At 56.0% G+C, this 24,189-nt stretch overlaps 1 protein-coding gene across 1 annotated transcript in view; it reads left to right on the forward strand.

The window, feature by feature from the left end:
- The window catches only part of EXOC6B (exocyst complex component 6B), a 168,126-nt gene that overhangs the window by 140,556 nt on the left and 3,381 nt on the right, over positions 1 to 24,189 (forward strand). Inside the window, exon 15 of the mRNA XM_071557111.1 lies at positions 18,907 to 19,019. Within this exon, the coding sequence (XP_071413212.1) occupies positions 18,907 to 19,019 (113 nt within the window). The remainder of the gene's footprint in view (positions 1 to 18,906; positions 19,020 to 24,189) is intronic.

The following is a 24,189-nucleotide window of genomic DNA, read 5'->3' on the forward strand; positions in this document are numbered from 1 at the left end:
GCAGGTTCCTGATTCTGGTGCCCAAATCCCAGTGGCAGGTCCCTCATTCTGGTGCCCAAATCCCACTGGCAGGTCCCTGACTTTGGTGCCCAAATCCCAGTGGCAGGTCCCTGATTCTGGTGCCCAAATGTCACTGGCAGGTCCCTGATTTTGGTGCCCAAATCCTGCAGGCAGGTCCCTGATTTTGGTGCCCAAATCCCACTGGCAGGTCCCGGATTTTGGTGCCCAAATCCCACTGGCAGGTCCCGGATTTTGGTGCCCAAATCCCACTGGCAGGTCCCTCCTCCCTTTGCACTGATGTTCCTAAAGAGCATTTTTAGCCCCAAAAGGGACTTGTTCTTCCCTTTCTCCTCGATCAGGACACCCCTTTTTGGAATCCCACCCATCAGTTGCCACCACCCCAAACCCTCCCTTTGCACTGAAGTTCCTAAAGAGCATTTTTAACCCCCAAAGGAGACTTTTTGTTCCTCCCTTTCTCAGGGACTTTTTCTTCCTCCCTTTCTCCCCGGTATCAAATTCCTCACTCCACAGTGACTTCCCCATCATCCCTATCCCCATTTTTCCCCAGGAGCTGCTCTAGAACAGATCCCAAGCTCCCCACCTCCCCAGAATTCCCAGGATTTACCCCCTTTCTGTCGGGGGAAAAGGCATTTTGCAGCCTCTTGGCTGTTGCTCTCCCTCCTCTCTTGGCTCTTGGCACCCGGAACGGGCCTTTGTTTGTACCTTTGCAGGGCTGGGACAATGAGCACGAGGCCATCCAGAGGTTACTGTGACACAGCGGGAGGAAAAGCCTTTCCCTTTGTTTGGGGATCACTCCAAAGGTTCTTGGGCTCCTTTTATCTCCAGCAGATAGTCCTAATTCCGGCTGGAGCTGCCCCTGCCTGGCACTGCCCGTGCCTGGCACTGCCCGGGGGCAGCAGCGACAGGAGGAGACGTTTCTTCAGCCTCTTCAGGGCATCACATTCTGCCCAGGGATGTGTGTCCTGCAAGATTTGGGGCTTGGGTTCCCCCCAGGGTGCCAGACCCGAGGGTTTCCAGCAGGAACTCTGGAGGTTTGAACTCCCCACAGCAGTTGGTGGCAGAGTTCAAGTCCCTGAAATGGTTTGTGGCCACCAGAAATGGAAGAGGTTTGAATGAACTTGAGGTTCTTTAGAAGGTTGAGGAGGGTGAGAGGGGCTGGCCCAGCTCCCAGACAGAGCTCATGGGAGTGGGAATGTTAAATCCTCCTCTTTTAACTGTAGAATTCCACACTGGTTTGATTTGGGAGGGACCCTAAAGACCATCCCCTTCTACCCCCTGCCATGGGCAGGGACAACTCCCACCAGCCCAGGGTGCTCCAAGCCCTGTCCAGCCTGGCCTGGGACACTCCCAGGGATGGGGCAGCAGCATTTTTGGGCAACCCCTCCCAGTCTCCCACCAGTCACAGGGAGGAATTCCATCCCAAGATCCCATCTAACCCTTCCTGAATGCACATTTTGGGGCTCTCCTGGAAGTCCCCCAGAATGTCTGGGCTCTCCACCAGCTGGAGCCCAACAATTCCATGGCTTTGCCAGCTGAAATCTGCTTTATCCCATCCATGCCAAGAGCACTGAGGAGCCTCCCAAGGGGAAGTTTGGTGGTGCCCACTCATCCATAAATGAGATTTTTTTTTCACAATGCCAATCAAAAGTATTAAGGTGAAACAACAACTTGAAGCTGCACATTTTCCCTGGTAATTTATTCATCTCTAGAAGCCAAAGAAATCCAATTATTTTTTTCCCCTGGTGCCAAGTGGTGCCAAACTCCCCAATTTCTGTGCTTCTGCAGAGTCCTTTTAATTCTGTGTTTGCTTTGAGCCAAATGTCTCCTGCCAGCCTTGTCTCCACAGCTGGTTTAAATATCCACTTGCTCGTGTCTCTCCCTCGCTGCAGAATCCCCTGAGCTGCTCCTGCTGTTTTCCAAACACTCCTGCAGGCTCTGGAAATAAAAATCCCGTGGCCTTCTAAAAATAGTTCTGATCAACCACCCAAACTGGAGGGTTAGTGCAGGGCCTGAAGTGCTTTTGCAGGTGATGGGGGGAACAGCTCTGGGAGTTGCTGTGTTTGACAGGGTGGGCAAACCTTCCTGGTGGCACCTGCTGGCATCTGAGGTTACCCCTTCCATCCCTGACTCCTTTCCAGTGGCAGGTCAGTGATTCTGGTGCCCAAATCCAGGTGACAGGCCCCTGATTTTGGTGCCCAAATCCCAGTGGCAGGTCCCTGACTTTGATGCCCAAATCCCACTGGTAGATCCCTGATTCTGGTGCCCAAATCCCACTGGCAGGTCAATGATTTTGGCACCCAAATCACAGACGCAGGTGTCTGGTTTTAGTGCCCAAATCCAGGTGACAGGTCCCTGATTTTGGTTCCAAATCCCACTGGCAGGTCCCTGATTCTGGTGCCCAAATCCCACTGGCACGTCCCTGATTTTGGTGCCCAAATCCCACTGGCAGGTCCTGGATTTTGGTGCCCAAATCCCTCTGGCTGGTCCCTGATTTTAGTGCCCAAATCCCACTGGCAGGTCCCTGATTCTGGTGCCCAAATCCCACTGGCAGGTCCCTGATTTTAGTGCCCAAATCCCACTGGCAGGTCCCTCATTTTGGTGCCCAAATCCCACTGGCAGGTCCCTGACTCTGGTGCCCAAATCCCACTGGCAGGTCCTGGATTTTGGTGCCCAAATCCCTCTGGCTGGTCCCTGATTTTAGTGCCCAAATCCCACTGGCAGGTCCCTGATTCTGGTGCCCAAATCCCACTGGCAGGTCCCTGATTTTAGTGCCCAAATCCCACTGGCAGGTCCCTCATTTTGGTGCCCAAATCCTACTGGCAGGTCCCTGACTCTGGTGCCCAAATCCCTCTGGCTGGTCCCTGATTCTGGTGCCCAAATGTCACTGGCACGTCCCTGATTTTGGTGCCCAAATCCCACTGGCAGGTCCCTGATTTTGGTGCCCAAATCCCTCTGGCTGGTCCCTGATTTTAGTGCCCAAATCCCACTGGCAGGTCCCTGATTTTGGTGCCCAAATCCCACTGGCAGGTCCCTGATTTTGGTGCCCAAATCCCACTGGCAGGTCCCTCATTTTGGTGCCCAAATCCCACTGGCAGATCCCTGATGTTGATGCCCAAATCCCACTGGCAGGTCCCTGATTTTGGTGCCCAAATCCCACTGGCAGGTCCCTGACTCTGGTGCCCAAATCCCACTGGCAGATCCCTGATGTTGATGCCCAAATCCCACTGGCAGGTCCCTGATTTTGGTGCCCAAATCCCACTGGCAGGTCCCTGACTCTGGTGCCCAAATCCCACTGGCAAATCCCTCATTTTGGTGCCCAAATCCCACTGGCAGGTCCCTGATTTTGGTGCCCAAATCCCACTGGCAGGTCCCTCATTTTGGTGCCCAAATTCCACTGGCAGATCCCTGATGTTGATGCCCAAATCCCTCTGGCTGGTCCCTGATTCTGATGCCCAAATCCCTCTGGCTGGTCCCTGATTCTGGTGCCCAAATCCCTGGAGGGGTTTAACATCCCCGTGGATGTGGCACTTTGGGACATGGTCAGTGTTGGCCTTGGCAGTGCTGGGGGAAAGGTTGGACTTGATGATCTGAAAGGCCTCTTCCAACCCAAATGATTCCATGATTCTCTGATTCTTCTGGGAGGCTGCTATAGGAACCAGGGTGAGAGGAGCCTTGGGGAAAACAACCCATTTTGCTCCAACTGTTTCCTTGGAGCTGCAGCAGGAGCAGTTTCTGCATCCCCCACCTCGGGCTGCTGGGCCAAGGTTGGTGCTCTGGGTGAGAACCAACCCCACAGCAAAGAAATGCTGGGAAGCACCAAACCACCCCTTGGTGCCTCCATCACCCACCCCCCTTCCCAAATCCCCATCTCCTCTTGTGGTCCTTGAACCTTCCCCTCTGCAAAGGCTTTATTTGTGTTTGCTCTTTGTCCCCATGTGCCACCCCTGTGGTGGGACACGGACTGGTGGCTTCCTCCTTCCTTCCTCCTGGAGAAGGGAGTGGAGCACAAGTGCTGTGGGGAGAGGCTGAGGGAGCTGGGGGTGTTCAGCCTGGAGAAGAGGAGGCTCAGAGGTGACCTCAGCACTGTCTGGAAGTGCCTGAAGGGAAGTTGTGGCCAGGTGGGGGTTGGTCTCTTCTCCCAGGCACTCAGCAATAGGACAAGGGGGCACGATGGGCTCAAGCTCTGCCAGGGGAAATTGAAGTTGGAGAGCAGCAAAAACTTCTTTGCAGAGAGAGTGCTCAGGGATTGGAATGGGCTGCCCAGAGAGGGGGTGGATTCCCCATCCCTGGAGGGTTTTCAGCTGAGCTTGGCCGTGGCACTGAGTGCCATGATCTGGTAAAGGGACTGGAGTTGGACCAAGGGTTGGACTTGATGATCTCGGAGGTCTTTTCCAACCCAATCCATTCTGTGATTCTGTGGATGTGGCACTGAGTGAGAATCCACCATGTCTTAATCCAACCCTACTGTCTTGATCCAACCCCACTGGGATCATCAGCCCAGGGCACTCCGTGCCCTGGGCTGGTGATCCCAGTGGGGTTGGATCAAGGGTTGGACTTGCTGATCTCAGAGATCTTTTCCAACCCAATCCATTCTATGATTCTATGATGTTATCCCCAGAGGCAGTGATGGGAACATAACTGAAGGTGAGGGGGGAGAACCAGCTGGACATCAGGCTGAGGGTGACCCTGGGGGGCTGTAAATGGTCCCCACACATTGCGGTGGGTCATATTCCCTTGGTGCTTTGTTGTGGTAGGTTATGGGATTTCTGCTCCTCCATAACCACATCCTGGGCTGGTCCCACAGCATGGGCAGCAAGGCAGGGCAGGGCAGGGCAGGGCAGGGGGGATTGTGCCCCTGTGCCCCCTCAGGGCAGCCCCCAAACCCCCCAGAGCTGCCCCAGCCCTGGGCAACAACAGCCCAAGGCCGTGGAGCTGCTGGAGGAGCCCAGAGGAGGCCCCAGAGATGCTGCAGGGCTGGAGCCCCTCTGAGCTGGAGCCAGACTGGGAGAGCTGGGGGGGTCACCTGGAGAAGAGAAGGCTCCAGGGACACCTGAGAGCCCCTGGCAGGGCCTGAAGGGGCTCCAGGAGAGCTGGAGAGGGGCTGGGGACAAGGCCTGGAGGGACAGGACACAGGGAATGGCTTCCCACTGCCAGAGGGCAGGGATGGGTGGCAGGACATGGGCTGAAGCTGCACCAGGGGAGGGGCAGGTTGGACATGAGGAAGAATTTCCTCACAGAAAGGGGGGTTGGGCATTGGAATGGGCTGCCCAGAGAGGGGGTGGATTCCCCATCCCTGCAGGGTTTTCAGCTGAGCTTGGCCGTGGCACTGAGTGCCATGATCTGGTAAAGGGACTGGAGTTGGACCAAGGGTTGGACTTGATGATCTCAGAGGGCTTTTCCAACCCAATCCATTCTGTGATTCACCCAAATCTCCTCAAAGTCCTTCAAAGAGTGCTGCTGCCTCCCCCCGCCCCTAATTAACCTTAAGGAAGTCTATAATTAGCAGAGCCCCGCGTTTCCAGCCTCGGCAGCGGCACAAGGTGCTTCATTCAGGCCGGAGCGCGGGGACCACCCGCGGGTCCCGCCGCCCTCCCGCATCCCGCAGGTGTTTTGACTCCTCGGAAATCGCAGCCCCAAAGCCTTTTGTTTCCCATGGAAGCCACACAAAGGGGCAGCCCCGGGTCTGAGGGTGCCTCCTGCAGAGCCAGGCAAGGGCCACTGCGCTGCGGGTCGTGTTTACAGCCGAGCTTCCAGAAACGCGCATCGCTTACATAGGGGGGAAAGCTGAGAGCGCGGCGGGGCAGGACCCCGGGGCGAGGCTGCCCGCGAACAATGGAGCTGCTAAGCCAGAGCCCCGGGCCCGGGAGGAAGTCAGCATGGAAATAAGGGATATATTAGCTCGGTTTGGAGCGGTGTTTAAAGGGGAAAAAAAAAAAAAAAAAAAGAAAGTATTTCAGGCACTTGAGCGTATCTGTTTCGCCGCCCAGACGTTCTCCGTTGGCGCGGCCGCGTGACCCTGCGGCTGGAATGGCAGCTGGAATGGCAGCTGGAATGGCAGCTGGAATGGCAGCTGGAATGGCAGCTGGAATCGCGGGTGGGGAACTCTGCTGTCCCCCTTTTAAAGCTCTGCCGTTCCCCCCCTCGGATTTCTGCCGTCCCCTCTCTCAGAGCTCTGCTGTCCCCCCTCTCAGAGCTCTGCTGTCCCCCTTTTAAAGCTCTGCCGTTCCCCCCCTCGGATTTCTGCCGTCCCCTCTCTCAGAGCTCTGCTGTCCCCCCTCTCAGAGCTCTGCTGTCCCCCTTTTAAAGCTCTGCCGTTCCCCCCCTCGGATTTCTGCCGTCCCCTCTCTCAGAGCTCTGCTGTCCCCCCTCTCAGAGCTCTGCTGTCCCCCCTCTCAGAGCTCTGCTGTCCCCCCCCTCTCACAGCTCTGCTGTCCCCCCCTCTCACAGCTCTGCTGTCCCCCCTCTCAGAGCTCTGTTGTCCCCCCATCTCAGAGCTCTGCTGTCCCCCCCCTCTCAGAGCTCTGCTGTCCCCCCCTCTCAGAGCTCTGCTGTCCCCCCATCTCAGAGCTCTGCTGTCCCCCCCTCTCACAGCTCTGCTGTCCTCCCTTTTAAAGCTCTGCTGTCCCCCCCTCTCAGAGCTCTGCTGTCCCCCCATCTCAGAGTTCTGCTGTCCCCCCCTCTCAGAGCTCTGCTGTCCCCCCTTTTAAAGCTCTGCTGTCCCCCCTTTTAAAGCTCTGCTGTCCCCCCCTCTCAGAGCTCTGCTGTCCCCCCCTCTCAGAGCTCTGCTGTCCCCCCCTTTAAAGCTCTGCTGTCCCCCCTTTTAAAGCTCTGCTGTCCCCCCCCTCGGGGCTCTCCTGTCCCCCCCTCGGGGCTCTCCTGTCCCCTCCTCGGAGCTCTCCTGTCCCCCCCGTGTGCTCCGAGGTGATGAAGATGCTGCCTCTGCCTCCCGTCAGGGCCGCGGCTTGGCCGGCGCTGGAAACGCGGCGCGGGGCTGTGCAGGGAGGGCAGCCAGAGTTTAGGAGGCCACGGCCCCGGGAATGTTTCCTGCTGGGTGAGGGACCCATGGGATTGTTGTAGGGACTTGTTGCTCCATGTTCTTGCTTCTTCTTGGGTCACAGGATCACGGAATATCCCGCGCTGGAAGGAAATCACAAGGATCATCCAGTCCGACCCTCAGCCCTGCCCAGGACACCCCAACAATCCCACCCTGTGCCCCAGAGCATCATCCCAACCCTCCTGGAGCTCTGGCAGCCTTGGGGCCCTGCCCACTGCCCTGGGGAGCCTGGGCAGTGCCCACCACCCTCTGGGGGAAGAGCCTTTCCCTGAGATCCCACCTGAGCCTGCCCTGGCACAGCTCCAGCCCTTCCCTGTGCCCTGTCCCTGCCCTGGCACAGCTCCAGGACATGCCCTGGGTGGTGTCCCTGCCCTGGCACAGCTCCAGCCCTTCCCTGGGTGCTGTCCCTGCCCTGGCACAACTCCAGCCCTTCCCTGGGTGCTGTCCCTGCCCTGGCACAACTCCAGCCCTTCCCTGGGTGCTGTCCCTGGTCCCACAGGGCAGAGTTCAGGGCCTGCCCCTCCTCTGCCCCTGCTCTGAGGTCTCCCCTCTGTCTCTTCTTCTCCAGCTGGACACACCAAGTGCCCTCAGCTGGGCTTTTGAGCAGGAAGCCATGGAAGCATTCCATGGGTTATCCCTGCTCATGGTGGGCACCGGGAGCCACTTCTTGCTCCTTGCCAGAGCCCAGACACAGCTCACTGCACTGAACAGCACAGGAGCTGCTCTATCTGCCCCCTACTCCTGCTTCTCCAGGGGTGAGGACCAAACCCACAACAAGTCTCTGTGGGGACCAGGGACAGCACCCAGGGAAGGGCTGGAGCTGTGCCAGGGCAGGGACAGCACCCAGGGAAGGGCTGGAGCTGTGCCAGGGCAGGGACAGGGCACAGGGAAGGGCTGGAGCTGTGCCAGGGCAGGGACAGCACCCAGGGAAGGGCTGGAGCTGTGCCAGGGCAGGCTCAGGTGGGATCTCAGGGAAAGGCTCTTCCCCCAGAGGGTGGTGGGCACTGCCCAGGCTCCCCAGGGCAGTGGGCACGGCCCCAAGGCTGCCAGAGCTCCAGAAGAGTTGGGATGATGCTCTGGGGCACAGAATGGGATTGCTGGGGGGTCTGTGCAGGGCCAGGGTTTGGACTGGATGCTCCTTGTGAGACCCTTCCAGCTCAGGATATTTGGGGATTCTGAAGTAAACGATGGGAAGCACAAACCCACCTCATTGGTGCCCTTCCCAAACCCCCATGTCCCGATGTGTTCCCCGACCCATCCAAGCTGCTCTCCCCTCTCCACAGGCATCTCTCGCATCTCCCCCCCGTGCCAGTGCCGCCTTCCCACCCTTCCCACGCCGCATCTCCCACCCCTCCGAGGCTGCCCCGGCCGCCCCTGCCCGCGGAGCTGCCGCTCGTTGCGCCGATCGCGGCGGCGCTGCCTAATCGCGATTACGTGACTGCGCCGCCGCGCCGGGGACAAGTTCAGTGCAAGGTGAATCTTGTCTGAGATAATCTGAAAGTTCATCCGGAGGTGAAGGCAGCGGCGGCTTCTCACAGACCGCTCGGGGTGAGCAAGAGGTCACCCACCTCCTCCTCTGGCTTTTTTTTTTTTTTTTAATTTTTTTTAATTTTTTTTTTTGCCTCTTAATGTGTAAACAAAAGGAAAACGCGACTCCGCAGAGAGAGCCCTTGGCATCAGCTGAGCAACAGGAAGGAGAGGTGTGGTGTGGTGGCCCCGTGCTGTGGTTTGGTGCCCGTGGGGCTCGGGCAGGGGATGCCAACACTGCAGGGATGGCAGGGCTGGGTAAAGTCACACACCCTGAGGTTTTTCTGTGCCCAGAGGAGGGATCCTCATTGATCCTCGTGGGTCCCTCCAACTCAGAATAGACTCTGTGAGTCTGTGACACTTGTCTGATCCCGAGCTCAGGAACACTTTGTTGCCTCATCTCTCCTTGCTGCTGGTGGGAGACCCCCCCAAATCCCCCCCAAACCCCTCGTGTGCCCCTCTCTGGGCTGTCTGGGTGTCATGTCCTGGTGCTGGTGGCACCACATGGGCTGGACCTGTTTGTAAACTCAGTTTAGTGTCTTCTGATCACTGCAGGGCCCCAGATTTGCTGCTGAGGTGCCAGTGGGTTGGGGAGCATCAACCCCTCCTCACCCCAAAGCTTTCTGGATGCTCTGTCGATGAACTGGGAATGTTTTCCCCAGGAAAAGTGGCATTTAAGTGTTTTTTTCCCCCCTTTGGTACAATGGGGTCGATGTTGGACATGGTTTTGTTTGGAGAATTGTTGTTTTTCTCCCCTCTCAGGTCCCTTTCCTGTGTTTTTGGGGCTTTTGTGGGGGTTTTGTGTTCGTGTTAACTCTTCCCTTCCTGAAGGATCCTGACCTGCTGCTGAGATTGTGGGATTTTCCACGTCATTTCTTAACATTTTCTCTGGAAAATCTTTCTTCTTGCTGATATTGAGGCGTGGGTCAGGTAGGGCAAGTCAGATAAATCCAGGAGGCCTGTGGCAGTGGGAAGGAATTCCGTGTACATGGGAGATCCAACACGGAGCCACCGTGTCCCAGCCTTTACCTTTCCCTTTTCCTCCCCAAAATACTTCCAAAAATGCTTCTCATTATCTCCAAGCTGAGCATTTTCCAAGCATCCCATCCCAAATTCAGCTCCTGTAACCTTAGATGTTGAGCTTGGAGGGTTTAGGCAGCCCCATCCCTGCTGGGAACAGGGTTGGGTGCAGCTCCTGGATGTGTCCAGGGAAGATCCCAGCCCTCCTGGGGGGGGGATGTTTCTAAAGGAGACACCATTGCTTTGGGAATGAATCCCCCTTTGTGATGGCTCAATGGAAGAGCCAAGTGTTATTCAATAGCAGTCCCTCTGGAATGCTCTTCCGAGGCTCTTTCACTCCTCTTGGCTCCTGCCCAGTATTGTCCTTGTGTCCCCCACGGATCGAAGGCTGGAAACACGGACACGCTCCCTGCAAACTTGTGAACCTGCCTGAAGAACCTGATGAGTCCAAGTAATTATTTTTAGGAGTGTCAATTGGCTCCTCAACCCAACAGGGCAGAGTTTCCTTTTGTTCTCGTGGCCATTCATAAAATCCCCGGGCCGGGCGGTTATCGCTGGAAGCGCCGGATCCGATTCCGAGGAGCTGGAATAAATCCCACTGGGATTGCACCGAGGCAGCTTTGCAAGGCCTTGGTGAGTGTTTTTTTTTTAACCAGCAGCATCCCACGGGGCTTTGCCACGGTCAGAGAGACTTGGGATTTCCCTAGAATTTGGGTTAGCTTCCCTAATTCTGGCAATTATCCAAGGAATGATTAAAGCCACGGTCCTGCACCAGCAAAAGGAGAAGGAGCCGGTGGGGACTTTCCACCATCTCAAGGAGTGTCAGCCCAGCAGGACGTGCTGATCCTCAGCTCATGGGCTGGTTTGCATCACTTCTCTCCAAGCCCAACCACCTTCTGTGGCTCCTCTTTGTGGTTTGGTGTCTCAGGCTGGGAGGGGAAGGTGGATTCCTCCATTTAACCCCAAAGGGAGTGTTGTTGTGGTTGTTGTAAGTTTTGTTGCAAGCCCAGAAACCCAGAGCAGAAACACTTCTGAGGTAGAATCTTGTCAGGGTTCTAACGAGACCCTCGGAGGGAAGCACCTTCTGAAAGAGGCGAAAAGACAAGCCGTGTGATTCCAGCTTTGCTTCAAAGCAGGTGGAAAGCCAGAGGTTTTCCTCCCAATAAAGCTGAACACTTGCAGATGGAACACCAGGAGATGTCTCCGTGCACAACAGAGCAGGGGAAAAGCCTCCTGGAGCCCTTCCCGCTGCAAATGTGGTGTGAGGAATACAGAAACCCATAAACAGGCAATCCTGGGAGTCTGAAAATAATCCAGACTGGACAGATTAGGGCTTTGTTGGTCTCAAACCTCTCTCTGTTACATACTGTCCTGTCTGCCATAAATCCTTCCAGATTCCTCTCGTGGTTGTTTTTTTATTTTTCCAAGAACTGTTTGAGTTTCGCAGATATAAAGAGAGGGGGAAAAAAAAAAGATTGAATTGCTGCCTTAAGTTGCAGAATCAGTGAAGTTAAATGAGGAACTTGGACTGGGTTCTCCTCTCTCCAGCATGACTGTTCAGAAGGACATCCCTGGGTGGGACAACTGCCCAGGAGACCTGGAGGAGTCACTGTGAGGGTCAGACCTCCAAGAGAGGTCCAGGCAGGATGGACAGGACTCTGATCTGCAGGAACTCCTGAAAATCCAGGTCTGGTGGGCACCAGAAATAAGATTAGACCTTCCCCGTGCTCTGTGTGTGGATCCCTTGACTTGAGCATCATGTTGACTTGGGCATCCTCACTTTGCTGCTCCCATGAAGACACAGCTCAGATCTTCATTTCCATGGACAGACCTGCTCCTCTTTTCACTCAGGCCATGATTTTACCCTCCCTGTCCTGCCCTCCCTTGGAACCAACCTGATGTTCCAATTCCTGGTGCCTTTTCTCCTGGGATTGTCCAAACCCACATCCCCCCATGGCTCAGAAGATTTTCCTTCCCCACCAGGAGTAACTGAAACCTCAGCAAAAGAAATGGTTTTGAGTGTCCTTGTCTGTGCCTGCTGATGGTGGAAGCTCTTTGGGCTTCTGTGCTCTGCAACAATTCCCAGCTGCTGAACCCGTGCTGGGATGGGTTGTGGGCAAGCTTAGGTGTGGGCAAACTGGGAACTCTCCCTGGTTTTCCATAGTTTTGTGTCTTTTATGGAAGTACCCAGCAGGACCTGGTCACACCTGGTGGTTTTCTGGTCCCACTGGGAGCATCTTTGTCCCTTCCTACAGGTGGACAACAGTTGGACTCAAGTGCTGATTTACTCTGGGCCTCTCGTTGTCACCTTTATGGAAGGAGTTGTGGTGTTGAGGGAGTGAAAGGAGCTTTCTGAAGGGAAGATCTCAGTAGGTTCCTGAGCTCATGGTGTGATCTCTTACAAGCTGAAGCACGGCTGGTTGGCAGGTGTCAGGTCAGAGGCTGTTCATCCCTCGTGCTGCCACCAAGGCTGTGCAAGAGGAGCAGCAGACTCAGAGGTCATGAGGATAAGAAGGGCTCATAAAGCTTTTGAGAGCTGTTTCCAGCTTGGTTCTGAAAATATTCCCTTCTTCTCATCCAGGAAGAGAAATTGGTCACTCATGGACAGGACCCTCAGCAGGTTTCAGGGCAGGAGAGCTGGGAAAAGCCCCAAGCATGACTTAATTAATGCTTTTCCATGATTCCCTGGCATCCAGGGGACGTAAAACTCATCAGGAAGGCTTGACTGCAACCATGTGGGTCACTGTCCCTTCCATGTCAGTCCAAGTCTCCCAAAAACCCACCACAAGGATTGGCTCACACACCACCTACACCCAGGTGGAGGAACAGGAATTGGGAGGGTGACAAACAGCTGCAGGACACCAGAATTCCCTCATTTGGGGCTTTTATTGAAGGGAAGGTTTAGTTCTTTATGGAATGTTTCCCGCCAACCCTCACACTGTCTCATCTTCTGTGGTGGTGTTGGCAGAGCAAGGTCCCTCTCAATCCATCTTGGTGCTCACTCTTGTCACTGGGAATAAATATCCTGCTGGATAAAAGGGAAGGGATGTTTATTTTTGGCATAGAATCACAGAGCCATAACAGAGCCTGGTTAGAAGGGACCTTGAGAGATCATCTGGGGAAAGGCAGCCTGGATGAGAAGATCCAGCACCCTCTCCCACTGCTCCTGTAAATCCTCCAGCAATGGAGACTCCACCACATCCCCAGGGAAGTTGTTCCAGTGAAAGGTTTTTCCTCCCTTAAGAAATTTCTTTCTCGGGTTGAAACAAAACCTCTCCTGATGTAACTTGGGAATTTTGTTTGTCTTCTCCACGTGGCTCCTTGTGAAGAGACATCCTTCCTCCTCCTCTTTGGAGCCAAAGGACTGCAACACTGTGGTGAGGGAATGTCTCTTGTGGATTCAAATCCCTTCCAGGAGCCCGGGACAACTGGCATCTCACGTGGCAGTGCCCACCAGGCCAAGAGCTTTTGGGTGCCAGTCCCTGTTGGTGGATGCTCCGAGTGGTGCTGCAGCACATGGGGCAGGCACAGCCCCATCCCTGGCAGTGTCCCAGGCCAGGTTGGACAGGGCTTGGAGCACCCTGGGCTGGAGGAAGGTGCCCCTGCCCATGGCAGGGGGTGGCACTAACATTCTATAAGGTCCCCTCCGACCCAAACCCTTCTGTGACTCCACAACTCCATGAGAGGGATGCAAGTGTGCAAATGCTGGTGCTGGCTCAGATGTCGTTCCAGGGACTCTGGCAGAGCTCTTGAACTGTGTTTTGAATCACTTTGGGTTCACATTACATTATTTCTGGCTTGGCTGAAGGAATTTTCCCCAGCTCCAGAGCTGTTGCCTCCTGTCAGGCAGAACAGACTGTCCCGCTTTGCTTCGCATCTGGAGGGAGATGCAAAGTCATGGCCATGTCCCCGTTTGCCACCAGAAATGAGGTTTTCAACCATCCTTCCCCTGTGCTGGAGCTGAGGGGCAGAAAAACAAGCCTGTGCTTGGATAAAAAGGACATTTTTGAACGTGATATTTGGAGGGGAGGGAAAAGGAAGTGGTTTTTGAGGTAGAGTTGACGGTTGGACTCGGTGACGTGAAAGGTCTTTTCCAGTTTAAATGATTCCATGAACTGGGGAGAAAGTGCTTCTCAGTCCCTGCCTGGGAGAGCTGGGGCAGGGCTGGGAATTGCTCCCCAGTTTAATTCTGCCCTTCCAGCATTTCCTTCTCTTGAATTCAATTTTCCCCATTTGAGGAAAAGTTCATCTCTATGTGCATAAAACCGATTGGAATTATTTTTGGTACCTTTCTTTTGGCATCAGATTCAAACCATTCTCCCTCTTTATAAACCTGTGCCTGAACCTCTCCCTGCCCTTGCACAAGGTGCTCCCAGGAAGCTGCAGCTCCACAGCCCTGAGCGTGTCTGCAGCTTTCTGAGCTTATTCCACCTCTTATTCCTGCTCTTTATTTTCCCCTCCTCTCCTTTCCCCTTATCCCCCCACCGTATGTGCTGTCGAGGTTGATTTATGGCCTTGAAAGGGAGACTCTCGTTTAAGGAATTAATGGCATTTGCATATTTGATTTGGGCCTCCCCCGGCAGACCCTCTGGGGCTTTTCCCTTTCCTTTCTCTCCGTCTGGGCCGCTCAGATTCAGCACAGGAGGTGAAAAGTTGAAACAGTAAAACCAATAAAACCACATTGATGTGACAGACGAATTGTTCTGAGGCAGCTCTGCCTCAGCCTTTGGGCTTGTTCCTTCTGTCCTGTCCCCTCTGGAGAGTGCCCCTGGCACTGCCCGGAGTGCTGGCACTGCCCATGCCAAAGGTGCCCGCCCTGGATGCCCTTGGAGCTGCTCAGCCAAAAAGATGGATGTGGGCAAACAGCTGGGCCATCCATCACTGTCTGGAAGTGCCAGAGCTCGGGGAAGGTCCAGCTCAAAGTTGGCAGCATTTGGGACCATGGAATGGTTTGGGTTGGAAAAGAACTCCAAGGTCATTGAGTCCAACCATTCCCAAGGCCACCACTGACCATGTCCCCAAGTGCCACATCCACATGGATGTCAAATCCCTCCAGGGATGGAGAATCCACCCCTGCCCTGGGCAGCTGTGCCAGGGCTGGACAGCCCTTTCCAGGCAGGAATATTCCCAATATCCCACCTGTCCCTGCCCTGGCCCAGCCTGAGGCTGTTCCCTCTGCTCCTGTCCCTGTGCCCTGGAGCAGAGCCCAACACCCCCCAGCTTCCCCCTCCTTCCAAGGAATTTTAGGGATCCAGAAGGTCCCCCCTGAGCCTCCTTTTCTCCAGGCTGAGCCCCCCCCAGCTCTCCCAGCCCATCCTGCTGCTCCAGCCCCTTCCCAGCTCCATTCCCTGCCCTGCACATGCTCCAGCCCCTCAGTGTCTCCTGTCTGAGGGTCCCAGAACTGCCCCCAGGGCTGGAGGTGCCCCAGCAGTGCCAGCTCAGGGGTGGGCACTGCCCTGGGCTGTGACACAGCAGGGCTGGTACAATCCGGGTGCCATTGGCCTCTTGCCCACCTGGGCACACCTGGGCTCATGTTCAGCTGCCATTGACCAGCACTCTCAGGTCATTGGAGTTTCTCTGGCAGTGGGAAGCCATTCCCTGTGTCCTGTCCCTCCATCCTTGTCCCCAGTCCCTCTCCAGCTCTCCTGGAGCCCCTTCAGGCCCTGCCAGGGGCTCTCAGGTGTCCCTGGAGCCTTCTCTTCTCCAGGTGACCCCCCCAGCTCTCCCAGCCTGGCTCCAGCCCAGAGGGGCTCCAGAATCATGGAATGGTTTGGGTTGGAAGGGACCTCAAAGCCCACCCAGTGCCACCCCTGCCATGGGCAGGGACACCTCCCACCAGCCCAGGGTGCTCCAAGCCCTGTCCAACCTGGCCTGGGACACTCCCAGGGATGGGGCAGCCACAGCTGCTCTGCCCAACCTGTGCCAGGGCCTGCCCACCCTCCCAGCCACCAATTCCTTCCCAATATCCCACCCATCCCTGCCGTCTGGCAGTGGGAGCCATTCCCTGTGTCCTGTCCCTCCAGGCCTTGTCCCCAGTCCCTCTCCAGCTCTCCTGGAGCCCCTTCAGGCCCTGCCAGGGGCTCTCAGGTGTCCCTGGAGCCTTCTCTTCTCCAGGTGACCCCCCCAGCTCTCCCAGCCTGGCTCCAGCCCAGAGGGGCTCCAGCCCTGAGGCTGCTCCATGGCCCCCTGAGCTCCCGAGTCTCTGCCTCTTCCCTGTTTATACCAACTCCTAACACTTTAATTCCACCTTCTCCCAACCCCTTTCCAACCCTCACCTTTTCATTTCACTGCCTCTCTCAGCCCCTTCTCCTGGCCCTGCATTCCCATTCCCCACGAATGGCTACCTGTCCCCTGGACTTGCCATGGCAATAACTCTCTGGGCTTTGTTTGGGCTGTGCCCGAGGCACGTTCAGCCTCCCAGGGCCACCAGCGAGGGGCCTTTGGTGCGTTGTGGGGGTTCCCATTGAGCCTGGACAACCATCACAACTTCTCCCAGCGGCCGCCAAAGCCCTCGGAGGAGCTTTGGCCCCGCCGCTCCGCCTGACAAGACCCTGTGAAATCATCCTTAAGGTTGCCCCTTGATGGTGCCCATTGGGAAAACCTCCTGCCAGGGATGCTCAGCTTGGGCTTGGAGCTGCCACAAAGGCGGGCTGGAAAAGGCCTCCCAGGTCCCGGCTAATCCGTCCCCCCCGCCAGCCCGCGGGATTGTTCCCGACCGCTCGTTTTCTTTGCCCTGACCTACATAGTCAAAGAGAATCTTGTTGCACATTTTTGTTTTGTATCTGGAGGTCTCGGAGGAGCTAAATCCCCTTCTTGGCGGGGCAGGGAGGGTTGTTAAACAGCGCTGGAGGCTCCAGGAGCACCATGGAGACGCGGGCACAATGAGCCCTCTATGGGTCCGGCTTGGCCGGGGACAGTCCCGCTGCTCCCGCCCGCCGTGGTGGGCGCCGGGACACGCAGGGCACGGAGATGAAGATGTCCATGTGCTTGGCAGCCTGTCCCCAAATAGAGTGGTCACAGCTTCTCTCCAGGATGGAATGGCTGGGGCACAGGGAGGGAATGAAGCTCTTAATTAACCTGTTTGAGATGGAGACACGGCATCCCATGGATCCCATGGATGTTGGTGTGGGTGGGTGGGACAGTCAGTGGTCTGATGGGTGAGGGAAAGACATGGCAGCCTGTCCCCACATAGAGTGGTCACAGCTGCTCTCCAGGATGGAATGTTTGAGTCAGGGAGCAGGAATGAAGCTCTTAACCTGTTTGGGATGATGGAGATTAAGGAGCATCCCGTGGATCCCATGGATGTGCGTGGGACAGGCAGTGGTCTGATGGGTGAGGGAAAGACATGGCAGCCTGTCCCCACATAGAGTGGTCACAGCTGCTCTCCAGAATGGAATGGTTGGGGCACAGGGAGGGAATGAAGCTCTTAATTAACCTGTTTGAGATGGTGACACGTCATCCCATGGATCCCATGAATGTTGGTGCGGGTTGGTGGGACAACCAGTGCCCTCAGGGGTGAGGGAAGGACATGGCAGCCTGTGCCCACATAGAGTGGTCAGAGCAGCTCTCCAGGATGGAATGGTTGGGGCACAGGGAGGGAATGAAGCTCTTAATTAACCTGTTTGAGATGGTGACACGGCATCCCATGGATCCCATGGATGTTGGTGCGGGTTGGTGGGACAACCAGTGCCCTCAGGGGTGAGGGAAGGACATGGCAGCCTGTCCCCACATAGAGTGGTCACAGCTGCTCTCCAGGATGGAATGGTTGGGGCACAGGGAGGGAATGAAGGTCTCAATTAACCTGTTTGAGATGGTGACACGGCATCCCATGGATCCCATGGATGTTGGTGCGGGTTGGTGGGACAACCAGTGCCCTCAGGGGTGAGGGAAGGACATGGCAGCCTGTCCCCACATAGAGTGGTCACAGCTGCTCTCCAGGATGGAATGGTTGGGGCACAGGGAGGGAATGAAGCTCTTAATTAACCTGTTTGAGATGGTGACACGGCATCCCATGGATCCCATGGATGTGGGGGTGGGTGGGTGGGACAGGCAGTGCTCTTAAGGGTGAGGGAAAGACGTGGGTGTTCCTGTAAGGAACATAAGGGTGGGAATGGTGTGGGAAGGGGCCATTTAGAAAACCTTGGCTGTGGTTTGATTGTCCCTCACCTGACTCGTCTGGGAGTGGTGGAGCATCTGTGGAGGTGCCCAGGTGGGAATTTTGGAGATCTGGAGCAGGGACTGACCTAGTTGGCACGTGTGACTCTTGGGATGGTCCTGTGCAGGGCTGGGTGGTGGAGGTGAAGGAGCATCCCATGCATCCCATGGCTGTGTCTGTGTGGGTGGGTGGGACAGCCGGTGCTCTCAGGGGTGAGGGAAAGACATTGGAGCTCCTGTTTGGTTTTTAAGGAAATTAAGGGTGGGAATGGTGTGGGAAGAGGCATTTAGGGAACCTGGGCTGTGGTTTGTCCCTCACCTGACTCATCTGGGAGTGGTGGGGCACTGATGGGGCCATTTGTGGAGGTGCCCCGGTGGGAATTTTGGAGGTTTGGAGCAGGGACTGTCACAGCTGGCACGTGTGACTCTTGGGATGGTGCTGGGCAGGGCTGAGGGTTGGTCTCATGATCCTTGTGGGTTCCTTCTAACTCAGCACATTCTGAGTTTCTGTAATTAATCCTCTTTTCCTTCCCCCACTCTTGGGACTGGTGGTTTCTCTTACCAGTGGCTGGAAAGCACCTGGGACTCCCCATCTCTGGGAGCTGCATCCAACCCTGAGAGTCATAAACCAACCCCTGAGCTCCTGGACAGGTCCCACAGCTCCCTGAGGAGCTCCTGGCATTGCAGACACTCACAAAGCACTTGGAGGGTGTTGAGATGGGACAAGTGTGGTGAGAAATCCTTGGGGAAGGGTTCAAACCACACTGGAGGTTATTTGGGGACAAGAAGTTTGTGGTGACTTTGACCCCTAAAGTGTCCTCTGCCAGAGATGAGGGTGTCAGAGCTCTGGGGTCCTTTTAGGGTGTTTGAGACAACAAATCCATTAATCCACCCCAAAAATAAAGATAACAGAGTGCACTATAACACAGTCATTAATAAATCAGCTTTAAATATTCATAAATAAATAATAAGTTAGTGAATAAACATTAAAGAATAGTAATCCTGAGCCTTCAAACCATTTTTGGTGGTTAACTCCACCTGCCCAGGGCCTTTGCCAGCTTTCAGATACACCACCTGCTCCCTTTGCCAGCTTGGTTAACTCTTCCATCCCTTGGTTTTTTTCTTCCCAGCTCTTGGATCTGTTCCTCCAGTGGGATTGGTCGACATACTTGGCTGACTATGGGCAACCCACGTGCAAGTATCTCCGTGTGAACCCCACAACTGCCCTGGTCCTGCTGGAAAAGTGAGTGTGGCTCTGGAAAACCGGGAATGTTCTCACCCCCATCCTGCTTGGGCAGCCCAGTCCATCCTGGTGGTGCTGGGATGGGGCAGCTCATTCCATCCTGGTGGTGCTGGGATGGGGCAGCTTGGGCAGCCCATTCCATCCTGGTGGTGCTGGGATGGGGCAGCTCATTCCATCCTGGTGGTGCTGGGATGGGGCAGCTTGGGCAGCCCATTCCATCCTGGTGGTGCTGGGATGGGGCAGCTCATTCCATCCTGGTGGTGCTGGGATGGGGCAGCCCATTCCATGCTGGTGATGCTGGGACGGGGCAGCTCATTCCATGCTGGTGTTGCTGGGATGGGGCAGCTTGGGCAGACCATTCCATGCTGCTGGTGCTGGGATGGGGCAGCTTGGGCAGCCCATTCCATGCTGCTGGTGCTGGGATGGGGCAGCTCATTCCCTCCTGGTGGTGCTGGGATGGGGCAGCTGATTCCATCCTGGTGGTGCTGGGATGGGGCAGCTTGGGCAGCCCATTCCGTCCTGGTGGTGCTGGGATGGGGCAGCCCATTCCATCCTGGTGGTGCTGGGATTGGGCAGCTTGGGCAGCCCATTCCGTCCTGGTGGTGCTGGGATGGGGTATCTTGGACAGCCCATTCCGTCCTGGTGGTGCTGGGATGGGGCAGCTTGGGCAGCCCATTCCGTCCTGGTGGTGCTGGGATTGGGCAGCTTGGGCAGCTCATTCCGTCCTGGTGGTGCTGGGATTGGGCAGCTTGGGCAGCTCATTCCGTCCTGGTGGTGCTGGGATGGGGTAGCTTGGACAGCCCATTCCGTCCTGGTGGTGCTGGGATTGGGCAGCCCATTCCATCCTGGTGGTGCTGGGATGGGGCAGCTGATTCCATCCTGGTGGTGCTGGGATGGGGCAGCTCATTCCGTCCTGGTGGTGCTGAGATGGGGCAGCCCATTCCATCCTGGTGGTGCTGGGATTGGGCAGCTCATTCCATCCTGGTGGTGCTGGGATGGGACAGCTTGGGCAGCCCATTCCATCCTGGGGGTGCTGCGATGGGGCAGCTCATTCCATCCTGGTGGTGCTGGGATGGGGCAGCTCATTCCATCCTGGTGGTGCTTGGATTGGGCAGCTTGGGCAGCTCATTCCATCCTGGTGGTGCTGGGATTGGGCAGCTTGGGCAGCCCATTCCGTCCTGGTGGTGCTGGGATGGGGCAGCCCATTCCATCCTGGTGGTGCTGGGATTGGGCAGCTTGGGCAACCCATTCCGTCCTGGTGGTGCTGGGATGGGGCAGCCCATTCCATCCTGGTGGTGCTGGGATGGGGCAGCTTGGGCAGCCCATTCCGTCCTGGTGGTGCTGGGATTGGGCAGCTTGGGCAGCCCATTCCATCCTGGTGGTGCTGGGATTGGGCAGCTTGGGCAGCTCATTCCGTCCTGGTGGTGCTGGGATGGGGTAGCTTGGACAGCCCATTCCATCCTGGTGGTGCTGGGATGGGGTAGCTTGGACAGCCCATTCCGTCCTGGTGGTGCTGGGATGGGGTAGCTTGGACAGCCCATTCCATCCTGGTGGTGCTGGGATGGGGTAGCTTGGACAGCCCATTCCATCCTGGTGGTGCTGGGATGGGGTAGCTTGGACAGCCCATTCCGTCCTGGTGGTGCTGGGATTGGGCAGCTTGGGCAGCTCATTCCATCCTGGTGGTGCTGGGATGGGGTAGCTTGGACAGCCCATTCCATCCTGGTGGTGCTGGGATGGGGTAGCTTGGACAGCCCATTCCATCCTGGTGGTGCTGGGATTGGGCAGCTTGGGTAGTCCATTCCATCCTGGTGGTGCTGGGATGGGGCAGCCCATTCCATGCTGGTGATGCTGGGACGGGGCAGCTCATTCCATCCTGGTGGTGCTGGGACGGGGCAGCTCGTTCCATCCTGGTGGTGCTGGGATGGGGCAGCTCGTTCCATCCTGGTGGTGCTGGGATTGGGCAGCCCATTCCATGCTGGTGATGCTGGGACGGGGCAGCTCATTCCATGCTGGTGTTGCTGGGATGGGGCAGCTTGGGCAGCTCATTCCATCCTGGTGGTGCTGGGATGGGGCAGCTCATTCCATCCTGATGGTGCTGGGATTGGGGCAGCCCATTCCATCCTGGTGGTGCTGGGATGGGGCAGCTTGGGCAGCCCATTCCATGCTGGTGTTGCTGGGATGGGGCAGCTTGGGCAGACCATTCCATGCTGCTGGTGCTGGAATGGGGCAGCTTGGGCAGCCCATTCCGTGCTGGTGTTGCTGGGATGGGGCAGCTCATTCCATCCTGATGGTGCTGGGACTGGGCAGCTCATTCCATCCTGGTGGTGCTGGGATTGGGCAGCCCATTCCATGCTGGTGATGCTGGGATGGGGCAGCTCATTCCATCCTGGTGGTGCTGGGATTGGGGCAGCTTGGGCAGCTCATTCCATCCTGGTGGTGCTGGGATGGGGCAGCTTGGGCAGCAGGAGCCTCCTTGACATGCAGGCAGCAAAGATTTCCCCCCTGGAGGGACAAAGGGAAAATTCCTGTTTTATCCCTCTGACCTGGATCCCACATTTTTTTCAAAGTTCAAGGACTTGGCTGAGGGTCTGTCCTTGGACTTTGCTCCTTGTCCTCAGAAAATTCCGACTATAAAGGTGGGATCTGAAGCTCCAGAATCATGTAAAATTTGCTGGTCTGCAGGCATGAGATAGTCTTCCTCATAATATTATACTGTATTAATTATATTAATTGTTTTATAATTATTTACATGATGTTCTTCCTAACATCTAATCTAAACCTACCCCAAATTCTTCAGTGTTTAAGAGGCATTTGGACAATGCTCTCAATAACAGGATCCAGGTTTTGGTCAGCCCTGAAGTGGTTGGGCAGTTGGAGCTGGTGATTCCTGCAGGTCCCTCCCAACTGGAACTATCCAGTTCCATTCTATTATTTCTATTTCTGTTTCTATTATTTCTATTTCTGTTTCTATTATTTCTGTTCCATCTCCCTTCTGTTGGATCCACAGAGAAGATCAAGCACCAAAAGCCCATCTGGGGGACAGGGGCAGTGTCTGCAGGTGACCTCCAGGCTGTCTTTGGGAGGATCCCCCCACCCCTGCCCCATCAGACCTCACTGGTGTTGCAGCTGATGGGACAGAGAAGTAACCTGCCCAAAATGCTAATTAATAATTATCCAAGCAGCTCATTCCATGGGCACTCCATTGCCAATCTGGCATGGAGGAATGGGCAGGATAAAATCATCATGGAATCCCAGAAGGTTTGGGTTGGAGGGACCTTAAAGACCATCCCATCCCACCCCTGCCATGGGCAGGGACACCTCCCACCAGCCCAGGGTGCTCCAAGCCCTGTCCAGCCTGGCCTGGGACACTCCCAGGGCTGGGACAGCCACAGCTTCTCTGCCCAACCTGTGCCAGGGCCTGCCCACCCTCCCAGCCACCAATTCCTTCCCAATATCCCACCCATCCCTGCCCTCTGGCAGTGGGAAGCCATTCCCTGTGTCCTGTTCCTCCATCCCTTGTCCCCAGTCCCTCTCCAGCTCTCCTGGAGCCCCTTCAGGCCCTGCCAGGGGCTCTCAGGTGTCCCTGGAGCCTTCTCTTCTCCAGGTGACCCCCCAGCTCTCCCAGCCTGGCTCCAGCCCAGAGGGGCTCCAGAATCATGGAATGGGTTGGGTTGGAAGGGACATTAAAGCCCACCCAGTGCCACCCCTGCCATGGGCAGGGACACCTCCCACCAGCCCAGGGTGCTCCAAGCCCTGTCCAACCTGGCCTGGGACACTCCCAGGGATGGGGCAGCCACAGCTTCTCTGCCAGGGCTCCTCACCCTCCCAGCCACCAATTCCTTCCCAATATCCCATCCAACCCTTCGCTCCTCCATCTCAAGGCCCTTCCCCCCTCTCCTATCCCACCATGCCCTTCTGGAAAGGAATTTGAAGGACAATCTTCACGTATCCAATTCACTTTTTGGAGGAACCTCTGATGAAATCAGCAGGTTGGCACTTTGGTGTCCCTCATCCTTGTGCCATGGCATCACCTGCCCATTCCAGCAAGTTCTGCCCTCTCCCCACTCAGACTTCAGGCCCTTTGGGGGTTTCTCTGTCCATCACCCACCAGCTCAGCTGCCCTGAGATGAGCTCAGTTGGTTAAAACTTGGTTGGGATAACACCAAGGTCAGGGGTTCAATCCCCTGTGTGGGGCATTGACTTGAGTTGGACTCGCTGATCCTTGTGGGTCCTTCCAAGTCAGAACAGTCTGGGATTCTGGGATTGTAGTGGGAGGTGTCCCTGCAGAAGAAGAGTCTCTACTGAATTAATGCACTGGAACCTTCTGGTGGGAGTTGTCCCTGCAGAGGAAGAGTCTCAACTGAATTAACAATGCACTGGAACCTTTGGTTAAAACTTGGTTGGGATAACACCAAGGTCAGGGGTTCAATCCCCTGTGTGGGGCATTGACTTGAGAGTTGGACTCGCTGATCCTTGTGGGTCCTTCCAAGTCAGAACAGTCTGGGATTCTGGGATTGTAGTGGGAGGTGTCCCTGCAGAAGAAGAGTCTCTACTGAGTTAACAATGCACTGGAACCTTTGGTTAAAACTTGGTTGGGATAACACCAAGGTCAGGGGTTCAATCCCCTGTGTGGGGCATTGACTTGAGAGTTGGACTCGCTGATCCTTGTGGGTCCTTCCAACTCAGCATAGTCTGGGATTCTGTGAATCTGAGTCTCCTCCCTGACCTCAGTTGCTCCCCAGCCCTCGAGGCGACGGGAGATTCCCACCGGCCGCTCCGTTCCGTAACCTGTTTGCCTCATTATCCCCTTTCCCGAGGACACATCTCTCCCAGGATGGCCCAAGGGCTCTGCTCGCTTGGGCTTTACCCTCACCTTGCAGGGGCTCCATTGTTTGCTTTAAATGGAGCACTAAACGATGGAAATGAGACGGGGCCCTCCGGGAGCTCGGCCGGCTCAAATGCACTAATTAGAGCTAAAAGAGGAGCTTTTACTGCCTGCCTTTTTCTTCCTTATAGATTAATTTAAACAAAGCTTGGCTCTGTTGATGGTGGTGTTTGTTGACAGGGGTGGGGCCAGCGCTGAGCTCTCGCTTTTCCTTTCCTTTCACTCTCACTGACGTTACAGCCCCGGGCTCGGCTGTCCCAGGGCTCTTCTCAAAGGAACAGAGGT

This window comes from Pithys albifrons, chromosome 5 (assembly GCF_047495875.1).
Source record: "Pithys albifrons albifrons isolate INPA30051 chromosome 5, PitAlb_v1, whole genome shotgun sequence".
NCBI lineage: Eukaryota > Metazoa > Chordata > Aves > Passeriformes > Thamnophilidae > Pithys > Pithys albifrons.